General features: G+C 40.8%; 1 protein-coding gene across 4 annotated transcripts in view; it reads right to left on the bottom strand.

Annotated features, from left to right (window-relative positions):
- Positions 1 to 9,254: 9,254 nt before the first annotated feature.
- The window catches only part of MET (MET proto-oncogene, receptor tyrosine kinase), a 112,708-nt gene continuing 106,466 nt past the window's right edge, over positions 9,255 to 15,496 (bottom strand). For all 4 annotated transcript variants that reach the window (XM_019654771.1, XM_019654769.1, XM_019654768.1 and 1 more), the window contains exons 20-21: positions 11,557 to 11,693; positions 9,255 to 11,448 (exon numbers count right to left, since the gene is read on the bottom strand). In XM_019654771.1, coding sequence (XP_019510316.1) covers positions 11,238 to 11,448; positions 11,557 to 11,693 — 348 coding nt within the window. In that variant the 3' untranslated portion in view covers positions 9,255 to 11,237. The remainder of the gene's footprint in view (positions 11,449 to 11,556; positions 11,694 to 15,496) is intronic.

Raw genomic sequence — 15,496 nt, 5'->3', positions numbered from 1 at the left:
AAATTAATTATCATTATAATATGGGTCCAATGTTTCAAAATAATGTTAAATTAGTTTACTTAAATTAAAATTTTCTGTTTATTTTTATGTTTATTTAAATTTATGTTTATTTAATGGCATCCTAAATATGGCCATTTTCATCTCAGAGTTGCTTTTAAATGCTACTTGGTTTTCAGAATGCATAACCAGGTAAGGCTTAACTACCCAGGAGAATAGGACCTGAGCCCTATTTTAAATTGATCTATATAGGGAACTAGTTATCCATTAAAAAAAAATAAAGGATTAGGAGCTATTTGGATGTTTGGATGCTAATTTTGTATGGTACTAATTAACTAATTAATTCATATTAGTTCTGTTTAACCTACACATTTTATTGATAAGAAGGAAAACACATTCATTGGAATAGCTCAGAGGCATGCAATGGAGAAAAGGAAGACAAAAGTTCCTTCTGTTTTCAGCATTTGTTAAACATTTCCCTTGAAGCTATTAATACCACAGTATTAGTAAGACAACAGGGCAGTAAGTTCTATTAATGGGGCTTTTCATTACCATAGATATGCTTTTGCAATTTTCCTAGGTTTCTGCTCCAGGGTCACATGGTAAGTCAATAGTAGTTATAAACCTCTCAGCATTTGATCAATACCTTTGGCTGACGTAATCTAGGTCTCTGGTATAATTTACAACAAAGGACAGTTTGGGCAAGCCTCTGTTTTATTACCTTCAATTCACCAACTGAAATATTTCACTGGTTTATGACGGAAGTTATTCCCAATTTTTGATAGATAGGGAATTGAAATAGTCCTGAATAGAAATGTCAAGTATGAAAAGGAAAAAAACATTTTATGGAATTAAAAGCAATAAGCATTTCTTCTTTGGGGGCATAATTTCTGCATCTGTATCTCCTGAAATTGTCTAAAGCACCACAAGAGTGAGTCATGTGTGACTGTGTAGTTACCTATTCATGTGAAGTCATCCAGACGGATTGCAATACTAATGAGTATTCTCTATCTTTCAAACACACACCATGTAACTAAAACAATACTGTACTTAGTCTACTTTCCCCTGAATCTGAATGAATCATTAACCATCCACTTGAGTGAAACAAGGAATAGTAATAATCTATAGACACAAATACTGAGAATCGTGTCTCCTGTCATTGTGTCTTTGTACGTTACTGTAATTCAGACAGATTAATTTTTTCCCACATGTCAGTTGTGTATTCTAGGTCTGCAGGCTAAATAAGGAAAGAGGAAATTAGTTATTGGAGTGGTGGTTAATGGAATAGTAAGGAGTTTGAAGAAAGAAGAAAGGCTGGGAGTATTCCTCAGGTGCCCTGCACTAAGGGGGAAAATGCCAGTCTTGTCATTGTCTTGTCACCATTTGCATCCCCCACCTGCACAGTCATATCCATACTCAAGGAGGAACTGCAAGCACAGCTGCTTCTATTGTATAAAGCAGGTATGAGGTGAAGGATGGGGTAAGGATTTGGATTTAAACGTCTATGACATCACTTTCAGGCTTAATTTTCCTTTCAGTCAACTGCAGGCTACTCCTACATGGGCTTTTATTGTCCAAAACTGAAGACAATAATATCACAACTACTGAGCAACTATGGTGTGCCAGGTGCTTTTACACACTATTTCTTAGTCCTCAAGTTTGTGAAGTAAGTAGGATCAACCTATTTGACCGGTGAAGAAACAGGTTGAGAGAGGTTCAGTATTTTGCAAAGGTAAGTCGGAGCTTGATTTATTGGCCAAAGGCTTCACTTTGGTATGTTAAACTGTGATGCCCTTCCTGATTTCAAACTATATTACAGAGCTATAGTAATCAAAACAACATGGTATTGGCATAAAAACAGATGCACAGATCAATGGATCAGAACAGAGAGCCCAGAAATAAATCCACGCATATATGGTCAATGAACTTACAATGATGGAGCCAAGAATATACAGCAAGGAAAGGACAGTCTTTCAATAAATGTTTGGAAAACTGGATGGTCATATGCAAAAGAATGAAACTCAACCACTATCTTACACCATACACAAAAATTGACTCAAAATGGATGAAAGACTTGAATGGAAGACCTAAAGTCATAAAACTCCAAGAAGAAAAAATAGGTGGTAAGGTCCTTAACATAAGTCTTTATAATGATTTTCTGAGTATGACACCAAAAGCACAGGCAACAAAAGCAAAAATAAATAGTAGGACTACATCAAACTAAAAAGCTTCTGCACAACAGAGGACGCCATCAACAAAATGAAAAGGCAATCTACTGAATGGGAGGCAATATTTGCAAATCATATATCTGATTAAGGATGAATATCCAAAATATATCAAGAACTCATAAAGCCAATAGCAAAACAAACAAAAAATCTGTTTAAGAAATGGGCAGATCTGAATAGAAATTTTTCCAAAGAAGACATACAGATGGCCAACAGGCACATGAAAACGTGTTCAGTATCACTAATTATCAGAGAAATGCAAATCAAAACCACAATGAGATATAACCTCACACTTGTTAGAATGGCTATCAGCAAAAAGACAACAGAGATTTTCTGGTCAAGATAGTGCAGTACGTAAATGCTGTGCTCACCACCTTTCAGAACCACATCAATTACAACTAAACTAAAGAACAACCATCATTAAGAATCACCTGAAGTCTAGTGGAACCAAAGCTCTACAATTACATACATACAGAAGAAGCCACCTCCAGACTGGTAGGAGGGGCAGAGACACGCAGCGGCTGGACCCACACCTGTATGTGACCATTAAAAATTGGAAGGGAATCTCAGCTGTGGAGGTCCCCCTCAGAGGAGCGAGAGGTTCCAGTTCCATACCAGGCTCCCCAGCCCAGGGTTCCAGTGCCAGGGAGAGAAGACCTCATAACTTCTGACTGTGAAAACCAGCAGAGATTGTGGCTGAGTGAGACTGGGGTAGCTGGAGTCCCAAGCACTCCTCTTAAAGGGCCCGTGCACATGGACTTACTGGCTGTTGGACTCACCTGCTTAGTCCAGCGCTGGGGCAGCAGCTCAAAAGTGCCAGGGATATATGAGAAGGAACTGAGTTGTCTGGCTACAGGGCAAGGAAGGGCTGGAGAAGCAGCTTTCTCCTGGTCTGAGGAGCTGGCAAAAGCTATTGTTTCTTTGTTGAGCCCTCCCCCTCCCTGTGTGCAGATGCACACAGACTCTGTATCTGCGTCTCCATCTAACTGGCTATCCCCTTTCATCTGCCTGCCCTAGTAATTCCTGAGACCCCGCCCCACCAACTTAGGAGCCTACGCAAGCCTCTTCAAGTGACTTTTTCACACAAATGGTCTGTCTTTTCTCATGCTGTGGACTTTCAAAAAAATCTCTCAAAGGTTCGCAAAGCCCAAATAAGCAGCACCTAGCGTTGATGTGTTCTGTATTTCTGGCTGAGCAGTACTAAGCCCAGCACTAGCAACAGCTGGTCTCTGTTCTCAGATTGGCCTCTTGAGGCACCTCCAAGCCCAGTGCAGGTGGGAGCCATCTATGGATTGCTTTGTGGCTCATAGCAGGTGGCCCCTCCAAGGAGGCCCAAGGACTGGCACGCCTGGTGGCCAGCTTTGGATTAAGCTGGACCATCATCTGGCCAACTCCAAGGACAACACACCAAAAGGGCAGAATGGGAAGGCACCTGAGCCCTACTAAAGTGAACCCTGCTGTGTAGGGTCAGCCCTTGCACCACAACTCCTACATTGTAGTCATGACCAGTTCTCACAACCAATCAGCCTGAGGGTGATTCCCTCCCATTGAGATGCAAACAACCAAGGCTCAACTACAACAGGAGGGCACATATAACTCACGTAAGGGACACATCTGGAGCACCCAGCTCAGGTGACTAGGGAGACGCACCACTGGACCCCACAGCACACCTACTACGTAAGCCCAAACTACTAAGACCGAGAGGCATAGCAGCCCTACCTAATACATAGAAACAAACAGGGAAACAGCCAAAATTGGGAGACAAAGAACATGTCCCAAATAAAAGAACAGAACAAAGCTCCAGAAAAAGAACTAAACAAAATGGAGACAAGCAATCTACCAGATGCAGAGTTCCAAACACTGGTTATAAGGATGCTCAGTGATCTCAGGGAGAGCTTCAACAGAGAGATAAGAAGCATAAAAATGGAGATAGGAAACAGAGAAAAGAACCAGTCATAAATAAAGAATACAATAACTGAAATGAAGAATACATTCCAGGGAAACAACAGTAGATTAGATGAAGTAAAAGACTGAATCAGCAATTTAAAAGATAAGGTAGCAGAAAACACCAAATCAGAACACAGCAAAAAGAAAAAAAGAATACAAAAGAAATGAGGAAAATTTAAGGAGCCTCTGGGACAACATCAAGTGTACCAATATTCACATCATATGGGTACCAGAAAGAAAAGAGAGAGAGAGAGAGAGAGGAATTAAAAATCTATTGGAGGGCTGGCCGAGTGGTGCATTGGTTAAGAGCTAGCTTGGGATGCCAGCTCTGAGCAGCAGGGCCCCAGTTCGGATCCCACATGAGGGCCAGTGACACTGTCCTCTACAGCTAAGATGGTGAACAACAGCTCGACCTGGAGCTGGTCTGCCATGAATCGCCGACGATGGCATAGGCTGCAGCCCATGCTGCAGTAGGCTGCCATAGGCTACCGTGAGTGGCCAGCAGCTGGCGTGACTTGCCAAGAGCCGCTGTGAGTGGCCGTCCAGAGGCCGGCGACTGATCTGCCTCATTCGGGAAGAGTGCAATAATACCAACATGGGCCAGTGAAGCGACGTCCTCCACAACTAGACTGAAGAACAAAAGGACAGAAACTGTCTGTTCTCCTTCCTCGATTTCCCAATGCTGTTCCCCTCCCCCAATTCCCCAATAAAAAAAATCTTAAAAAAAAATCTATTGGAAGAAATAAAGACAAAAAACTTTACTGACCTGGTGAAGGAAATACGAGACATACAAGCCCAGGAAGCTCAGAGAGTCCCAAACAAGATGAACCCAAAGAGGCCCACACCAAGACAATCATAATTAAAATGCCAAAGGTTAAATAAAGACTAAGACTCTTAAGCGCAGCAAGAGAAAAGCAGTTAGTTACCTACAAGGGAGCTCTCATAAAACTGACTGTATGCTGATTTCTCAAGAGAACTTTTGAAGGCCAGAAGAGAATGGCATGAAATATATTCAAAGTCATGAAAAGCAAGGACCTAAACCAAGATTACTCTACCCAACAAAGCTATCATTTAGAATCAAAGGACAGATAAAGAGCTTCCCAGACAAGAAAAAGCCAATAGAATTCATCATCACCAAACCAGTATTACAAGGAATCTTAGAAGGACTTCTTCAAGATGAAAAAAAAAAAAAAGATAAATAATCTGAATAATAAAATGGCAATAATTACAAATCTATCAATAATCACTTTATATGTAAATAGATTAAATGCTCCAATCAAAAGGCATAGGGTGGGGCCGGCCGAGTGGCTCAGTTGGTTAAGAGCTCACTCAAGAGTTTGAGCTCTGAGCAACAGCGGTTTGAGTCCCAGCCCAAGCTGAGCAGCCGCTGAGCTGCCAACAGGTGGCAGGATGGCTCAGAAAAAAAAAAAAGACATAGGGTGGCTGAATGGATAAAAAAAACAAGACCCTTACATAAGCTGCCTACAAGAGACTCACTTCAGACAGAAAAGAAACACACAGATTGAAAGTAAAGGGATGGAAAAAATATTTCATGAAAATGGAAACAAACAAACAAACAAAGCTGGAGTAGCAATACTTATACCAGACAAAATAGACTTTAAAACAAAGATTATAACAAGAGACAAAAAAGGACCCAGTAATCCCACTTCTGGGTGTTTATCTGAAGAAACCCAAATGCTACTTTGAGGAGACCTGTGCATCCATTGCTCATTGCAGCATTATTTACAATGGCCAAGATGTGGAGGCAGCCTGGGTGTCTGTCGATGGATCAATGGATAAAGAGTAGGTGGTACAGATATACAATGGAATATTGCTCAGCCATGGAAGGGAATGGGTTCTTGCCATCTGTGGCAGCATGGATGGACCTGGAGGGTATTGTGCTGAGTGGAGTATGTCAGACAAAGACAGATGCAATGTGATTTTACTTATATGTGGAATACAAAAACAAAATTAACAATAAAACAAAACAGCAACTCATAAATACAGAGAACGTTTTGATGGTTGCCAGATGGGAGGGAGGTTGAGGGTGAGTGAAAAAGGGGGCGTGATTAAGAGCTGCAAATTTGGGGCCAGCCGAGTGGCTCAGTTGGTTAAGAGCTCGCTCAAGAGTGTGAGCTCTGAGCAACAGCAGTTCAATGCCCGGCCGGAGCTGAGCTGCAGCTGAGCTGCCAACAGGTGGCAGGATGGCTCAGCACAAAAAAAAAAAAAGAGGTGCAAATTTGTTGTTATTCAGCAGTCATGGGGATGTAGGGTATAGCATATGGAATATAGTCAGTAATATTATAATAACTATGTATGGTGTCAGATGGGTACTAGATTTATCAGGGAGGGGGTTTAGGGGGAAAGGATGAAAAAGTTGAAGGGATTAAAAAGTACAGATTAGTAGTTACAAAATAGTCATGGGATATAAAGTAAAGCATAGGAATTATAGTCAATGATATGGTAATAACTATGTATAGTGCCAGGTAGGTACTAGTCAGGGGATCGCTTCTTAAATTATATAAATGTTTTAACCGCTATGCTGTACATCTGAAATTAATATAAAATAATATTGAATGTCAAAATGAATAAAGTGTAAAAAATGAAAAATATAGACTACATAAAGCCAAATTAAAAACACAACAAAACAGGACAAGACATAACAAATGTTGGCGAGAGTGTGGATAAAATGGAACCTTTATAACTGTTGGTGGGAATGCAAATTGGTGTAGCCAATGGAGGCAGGCTCCGAAAAAAATAAAAAATAGGGCTGGCCGACTGGCTCAGTTTGTGAAGAGCGCAAGCTCTGAGCAACAGGGTCGCTGGTTTGATTCCCACATGGGCCAGTGAGCTGTGCCTGAGCTGAGCTGCCGCTGAGCTGCCAACAGGTGGCAGGATGGCTCAGCTGGTGAGAGCAAGTGCTCCTAACAACAAGGTTGCCGGTTCGACTCTCACATGGGATGGTGGAGTGCGCCCCACTGCAATTAAGATTGAACATGGCACCTTGAGTTGAGCTGCTGCGAGCTGCTGACAGACGGCCGGATGGCTCAGTGGTTAGAGTGTGCGCTCTTAACAACAAGGTTGCCAGTTTGACTCCCGCGTGGGATGGTGGGCTGTGCCCGCCCCACAACTAAGATTGAACATGGCACCTTGAGCTGAGCAGCTGCAAGCTGCCAATGGGCGGTCGGATGGTGACTGGACTTGGAGCTGAGCTTGCTGCGCCCTCCACAACTAAGATTGAAGGGAAACAATTTGGCTGTTCCCCTTCCCCAGTTCTCTAGTGATGTTCCTCTTTCCCAACTCCCCAATAAAATCTTAAAAAAATAAAAATAAAAATAGAACTACCATATGATTCAGCAATTACATTCACTTCTGGGTATTTATTCAAAGAAAATGAAAACACTAACTCAAAAGGATATATATATATATATATATATATTCATTACATCATTATTTACAATAGCCAAGGTAGGGAAACAACTTAAGTGTCCACTGATGGATGAATGGGAAGAAAATGTGGTATATCTATGATGGAATATTATTCAGCCACAAAAAAGGAAATGTTGCCATTTGTGACAACATAGATGGACTGAAAGGGCATTATGCTAAGTGAAATAAGACAAAGAAAGGCAAATACCATATGGTTTCACTTATATGAAAAAAAAATAACCCAAAACCCAAGCTTATAAGTATAGAGAACAGATTGGTGGCAGCCAGAGGTGGGAGTGGTGGGGTGGGAGAAAAATGTGAAGGGGTCAAAGATATAAACTTCCAGTTAGAAACCGTGATGCCTCTTCAAGATAGTTTATAGATCTACGAAACGCACAGCTCTAATATTCATTAGTTGTGTAATTTTGTCTTTCATTAAATTTCTTTGGATGGGAGGGACTATTTATCCTTAAATCCCCATTACCTAGTATAGTACCTGACATATATAGATGCTTAATAAATCTTGGTTGAATTAAATGAAATACTAATCCATTTCTTTTATATAATGCTAACGTGTTTCCTGAACTAAACTGGGTAGATTAACAATGTGAGATGTCAGCATTCAAACATTTGCTATACTTATTCAAGTTTTACATCCCTTCCCCATATTTCTTTAAGGATGCAATCTGCTGTGTAGGTCAGAGAGCAAAAATGTAATTGATGCCTACATTGTGAAGTAAAACAATCTTGTGGCAATTAAAAATTCAGAGCACCAAGCTAAACTTTGCAAAGGGTTATCTTTTTATAGATAACACTGCCCATGTCAGTGTTCACCAAATATCATGGAAGCGACATACGTAATAACTATCTGCGATGGTTTCAAGTGATTGATTGAGGATAAGAAAATCTTGTTTCAGTTCAGCAATTATTTGAGAATCTATTAAAGTGTCAGATACTAGGGATATAAAGATAACAGGTTCTTGTACTCCAGTGGCATGGAGTCTGATGGAGCTTCTGATGAAAATGCATCTCTTGGCTGGGAGTTCAGCTGTGCACAGGGAAGAATTCTCTCAGTAAAAAATCAGCGCCCCCACCAGTATTTTGCAGGCACCGGTTTAAACTTGGGTATTTAAAAAAATCAGATTGCTCCAAAGTGCCACATGATTCTTAGATGACTGAAACACCACCTTTGAATTCTCCTACCATTACAAGAATATTCACGGACATAACCTGAAGGTAGTTTCCCAGAAATGGGGGCTCCTGAACTGTGAGACCCGTGTGTAACTGGAAAGGGTAGTTTTACGGTGATAAGAAGGCCTCTGTCCTCCAACTCCCAACTAGGTATCTCTGTGCGAACTCCACTGTTGTACCTTCTGGTCCCAGAATGCAACCTGCTGGAGAAGAGCAGCATGCTGAGGTCAGAGCAGGTGCTCTCACAGTTTAAAGATTGTCAGACAAATGCAGGTAACCTAGCAACTCAGGGCAACCCACCCTTGACAGACAGACTTCCTGAGATTCACAGCCGCTGCACACTAACTTGACTCAGGCTCTCATACATGGATGAGCCTGGTGCGTCAGGTGACATCAACAGTTGGCTTCCTGCCAGGATGTAAATGTAGGTAATCAAACATGGCTAGCAATAACCAACTCTCAGTATACAAGATGATACATCACTTTATTTTAATCGTATGATCTATCAGAACAACAACTATTAACATACAAAGTACCATTCAGCTCCACTGCAGGAATAGGCCGTGACAAGTATCTAATTCTTAGAGGATTCACTCCCACAAGCTGTCCAGGCATATTAACCTAAGGACACACTTATAAACTGCAAACCCAATTTTCACATTGCAGCTGTCTCAAGCTTATACACAGGTGTGTAGTCTTGTTGATAGGTTGTTTCCACAAGTTCTTTCTGTTCTTGATGCATTCATTCTGTTGACATTGATAAGAGGTACTACTTTCTGCAGAGCAGATTTTTTTTTCATCCACCATTTACAACACTCTGTGAGTTAATATTCCTCTTTACACTTCTGAAATAGCAATATTTGAATTGGAATCTCTCTGCAGTACCATTCCTTGGGTCTTCTGGTAAGTTCCAACTTTGTCAAAGAGCTTTTGGTTGTAATCACTCTTGTGCAACAACAGCCCAGCTCTGCTGATGGGTTTCAGTGTCACACACCCTCTTCATAGCTTGGTGGGTTAGCCCTTGGCTCTGAGTCCTGCAACGTAATGAGGGTGGGGTGTACTGTGTACTGACAATCAGTACAATTCCTTCTCACTAATTACAGCCATTCAAAACCATGCTGCCAAGTCTGATATGCCTTTTCTGAAATGTTCACAGTGCAGTATTTTTATGGCCTAACAAAAATTATCTTGTATCATTAAAAATAAACATTTTTATAAAAATATAATACTTTAAATGTTCATCTAGACAAAATCCGAGTATCCCGTGCCCAGTGCACTATACAGTAGTAAGCACAAACTCTCACGGAACAAAACGTCACCAAGTCCTGCTCAGGTGAACGGCTGTTCATCCTGGTGAAATGGCCAGAACTTTGAATTGCCTTTTTTTTCTACAATATTTTTTGCTTAACACAGAACATGTCCTAAAGCAAAACTGGACTCCCTCAAAGTTTTATTGTCTCCCCTAGTTTGTGGGATAGGAAGCTGCCACCTGAGAGAGAGGCTAATATTTCCAGTCCATTGATCATTACTTTGCCATATGTATGAGCTGTGATTGGAACCAATAAAGCTCTCAGTCAGATGTATTCTGCCTCTAAAACATGCTAAGTTACCTTAAAAACACATCATCACAAAGTACTTGCTTTATTTCAGTCTCCATTTAAAAAAAAATACAGACAAAACATCTAAATGTCCACATTCATTCGATTTGAACAGCATCATTCTCAGTTGATTTTTAAATGACAATTAAATATTTCATTGTGACTAAACTATTTTATGAAAACCTTCTCAATGTCATCTATGTACAATTCGTAAATATCCCTATTAAATTATAAACATTTTGTGTTGAAACGCTAACTGCATTGTCTATGGATATTTTTCCAATAAAAGGAATGTGTATGCAAAAATTTAAACGGGAATGTTTGCCTAATGGGCAAATGACAACATCAGTAATGACAATGTAAATGACCATCCAACACATGACAGTTCTTAGAAACACTGATTCTAAATGAGTGGCCTGGTCCCAGGGCTGCCCTCTTTGTCCTGGACATCACCACTTCTGAATTTCCTGTGATCACGAAGCCCTCAAAATTCATTGCCTCAGTTCCCCATATAAAATCAGGTGGGATCCTGATTTTTCAAAAATTTCAACACAGAAATCAGGTTTCAGCCTGAATGCGGTGGAGGTTTGTCCCAGCTATAGGGTTGCCATTGGTCACTGCTCTGTGGGAAGCTTCTGACTCTGATGCTGTGTCAGATGAGAAATTCCTCAGAGTCTAGTCATTTTAAATAACAACATAAGGTCCTATAATAGTGCAATTTTGGCAAAAGCAAAAAATATCTGGTGGCCTTTCAATAGCCAGGCAGTGAAAAACTATCGGACGAAGTGTGGACTGTTGTTTGGACAGTTCTACGATGTTTCTCAGAAGGGGATTGGTGGATATCCATTCATCATGTGTCTCCCTCACCATCAACATGATCTTGTGATGACAACAGACAAGGGTATGGAGCCACACATTTGACATTCACATAAGTAGCGTTCACGTGGACATAGTGCTCCCCGATGAAAGCGGAGAATATCGCTGATATCCTGGAGACCAGTTCAGCAAAGGATGGGCGCAACTCGGCTTTAGGGTGCCAGCATTTTAGCATCACTTCATACCTGTTTCAGAAAGGAAGAAATGCTGTGAGAGTCACTTTGAAGGCAAGCATTTCCGTACAAGTAAAGAATATAAGAGCTACCAAAGATTCTGAAGGAATTCCTACTTACAAGGGATCTGGGCAGTATTCGGGTTGCAAGAGCCTTCTGCCTTGCAACAAGTAAACTGTTATATCAAAGGTGTTAACGTCTGGATAAGGCGGGGCGCCTCTTGTCATCAGTTCCCAGAGGAGCACGCCAAAGGACCACTAGTCAAACAATGGAAGGGAGAATCCAGGTGAGAGGCATGACCACACAAATAGGAAAAGGCGATCGGTAGGTCTTAATAACTAAGCTTGGCTTAGTATATTCAATACTCTTGCTGTTTTGAGCAAAAATTTCCTTAAAGGCAATTAGTAAACTATACATTTTATGATTTGTTTAAACCAGATCTGGAAAGTCTAGATTACAAGTAAAGGTAAAGTTTTCAAAAAGAATATCGGAAAGCCCCATGATGATGATTAAAATTTCATCTGTAGTTAGTGGAGTAGGATTTCCAAGTTCTCTCGAGTAGAATCAAAGCATTAATAGGTTTCTATCCTGCTCTTTTCCAATAGCTTCACTACAATTTCAGATTATTAGTAAAAAAAGAAGACACATAAGCCTTCCAATATTTACATTTCCAAATGAATGTAAATAGTCCTTAAGAAATGTAACCATATCTAAAAGTTAATGTTAAAAGAGAAGATCTAAGTCAGTATAAGTAAAAATCCATATTAAAAATAAGAAATAATAAAACTGCTAGGCAACAAGGCTCTCTACTGAAAACTAATTTTAATAAAATAACTGTGACTTGAAAATGTTAAAGGAGGAAGGAGATTAATAAAAACCAGCTGTAACGGTACTTTATAGGCGAGGTTAAGTGACTTGCTAAAAATTCCCCAATAAGTCTGACTTCACACTGGGATGAACATTTAAGAGTTCTTTGCTCTTAGATCTTGCTTGGTCTACTGAACTTCACTAAGTATGCAATTTCTTGATTTAAAGCACTGTACTTGGAATACAACAGGACATATATATTATCTCTTCCTGGACATGTGCCAAGGTGAGAATGACACAAAGAGAGTAAGTCAGCATGTGCAGGTCACCCTGGGCAGAAGACCCAGGAAATCAGTTCTTGCTTAGCAACACTCCCAGGACACTCCCAGACTAGGAAGCATATAGGGGCAGAAATGAGGCCCTGAGAGAAAAGAAGACTGGAGGAGGAGGAGGATGCAGAATAGACAGGTGGAGTAGGAGAACATGCCCGTAAGAGGCAAGTGTGGCTCGCAATATTCAGCAGAAGGAGAATAAAACATGTCATCTGCCGAAGACTGTGGCTGACAGAAAGGAAGCAGGTGATACAAATCTCCAGTAATGGCTGTTCCCTTTGCCCAAGTGCAGGAACTCTTCAGGGCCACTGCTGGCCTTGATCCAAGCCGAGCAAACAAACTCCTCCCCAGGTGGCAACCAGATAACTGCTGTCTTCTACAGCCTTTCAAAACCAAAGTTTTCAAACCCTGAAAATCATGAGTCACTCCGGACAACTTCACTGTGTTAACCTTCAAGTTCCAGAATTTGCATTAAAATTTAAATCAATGTAACAAGTCCCTAGTGACCTTGATGGCACACAAGTAGGTTACTGTCCAAGTGCCTAAGGCTGTTAAGTATTATGCAATTAACTGTCACTGGAACAATAAGATATAATCACCGTAATTTAGAGCAATAATAGAAAAGAGGTACAAATGTTGTGCAAAGTCAAGGAGATAACAGTGGGGGTGCTGACAAAGGCTTCAGGACAAAAGTGACAGTGAAATGGGTCTTGCCGAACAGGGAGAATTTGGGTTACAGGTACATGCAATGTGGGGGCACAGAGAGTGTTCCAGACAGGGGGAGTGGGCCCAGGAGGGACAGTGCACATGTGCCCTCATTGAACTGTCCATACAATAGGCTGCTCTGCCTGGTGTGTGGACGACCTGAAGGGATGGGGGATGGGTTGGTGGAAAGGGGACCATCTATGGGGTTTGTGAAGGCTGAAAGTGCCCTAAACTGAAATCGATGGGCCACGGCTGGAGTTGAGCTCCAGGAAGTTACATTTGTAAACACTATGCTTTAGGCAAACAGGAGAAGCCGATGCACAAGGCAGAGGCCCGTTTGGAGGTTTCTGAACCAGAGGTGAGGGTTGCCTTACTGGCAACGTGGAAGCCGATGAGACTGAACTGAATTAGGTGGTGGGAGAGGGTATGTGTCACATAATGAGCTGGGTATGAGCATCATGCCTGCAGAAAAGGGCTTATCTAATCCTTATAACAACCCGGTATGACCCATTAATTGGTTTTATGGAGGCTCTAAGGATGAGGAAACCAGGGTTCTGAGAGGCTGATTACTTGTCTGTGATCAGGTCTCCCTAACCAACAGCCTAGACTATAGGTCTGTTTGGGGGCAAGTTCACAAAAACGGGGGCAGAGTTGGGTACATTTCTGAGCAATACTTTAGATTCAGAGGCGAGCTGGAGAACTAATGGGAAAGGAGAGGTGAGAGGCAGGCAGTTCCCAGTAAAAACACTGTGCTGTCTGCATTCCAAACTCCCTTGAACAGCTTTGGAATGACAGGAGGATGGGGGGAGGGGCAGCAGAGAAGGAGAATGATGTTGAGGCAGAGAAGCTGAGGGACCCTGGGGGGGGTTAAGAGAGAGAGAGAGAGAGAGAGAGAGAGAGAGAGAGAGAGAGAGAGGTGTGCAGTACCTGTGCATTAGGAATAATGGTAACAAGTTAGTTTTAGTTTCAAGGCAGGAAAGCTCTACCATTCACATTGTGTGGATGGCCGAGCCACTCTGAACATTTGAGCCCCAGCAGGGAGCTCATCTGAAGAATCTCTTCCTAACTTGATGAAAGGTGAAGATCAAAGCAATTATTAGATGTGAGAGATTGTTACAAGCTATAAAAAGTTATAAAGGTCACTGCTGAGGTAACCGGGAAATGGGGACAGCTACATTGGAGCATTTAAGAGTAGGTAAATTGAGATACAACACAATTGTATGGTTTTTTTTTGTAAAAAAAACCCCAAAACGCTGCAATTCATAAAAGTGAATAAATTGATAAATTTTCAATAAAATTATAAATGTCTGCTCTTTGATACTTGTAAAATAATGAAAAGGCAAGCCACAGACTAGGAAAACGTATTTGCAAAAATATGTACCTGAAAACACATACTTGTATCCAAAAAATATAAAGAACTCTCAATAATTCAATAATAAAAAAATAACCCAATAAAAAAAAACCCAGGAAATAAATTCTAAAACTTAAACAAATGGGCAAAAGATTTGAGTAGGTGCTTCATTAAAGGAGGTAAAAGGATGGCCAAAAAGCACATGAAAAGATGCTCAACATCATTAGTCATCAGAGAAATACAGATTGAAAAGAACATGAGATACAAATGCAACCTATTCAAATGGCTAAGACCCCCAAAACTGACAATGACAAGCGCTGGTTAGAATGCTGAACAACTGAGACTCTTCTATATTACTGGTAGGAACAGAAAATGACGCAGCTTGTATGGAAAAACAGGGGGCAGTTCCTCATAAAGTTAAAACACCCTCATCTCACAACCCAGTAATCCTTCTCTAGCTATTTACCCAAAAGAAATATAAACTATGTTCACACAAAAACCTTTAAGCAAATGTTAAGGCAGTTATAATTTCATATAAATAATTGCCTAAAACTGGAAAGAACCCAAATGTCCTTCAGATAGCAAATGGATAGACAAAATGTGGTACATTTGTATGATGCAATGCTACTCAGAAAAAAAAAAAAGAACGAATTACTCTGCTATGGAAAAGAGTACGTAGTTCCCATAAAACATCAAAAATAGAACTACCATATGATCGAGCAATCCCACTTCTGGGTAGATGACCAAAAGCACTGAAAACAGAATCTTGAAGAGATATTTGCACTCCCATGTTCATAGCAACAGTATTCCAAAAACCAAGAGATGGAAGCAACCAGATGAACAGATGAACAGATAACGAAAATGT

This window comes from Hipposideros armiger, unplaced genomic scaffold (assembly GCF_001890085.2).
Source record: "Hipposideros armiger isolate ML-2016 unplaced genomic scaffold, ASM189008v1 scaffold_230, whole genome shotgun sequence".
Taxonomy (NCBI): domain Eukaryota; kingdom Metazoa; phylum Chordata; class Mammalia; order Chiroptera; family Hipposideridae; genus Hipposideros; species Hipposideros armiger.
The sequence above is the reverse complement of the archived record's forward strand: the minus strand, read 5'-3'. Positions and strand labels throughout refer to the sequence as shown.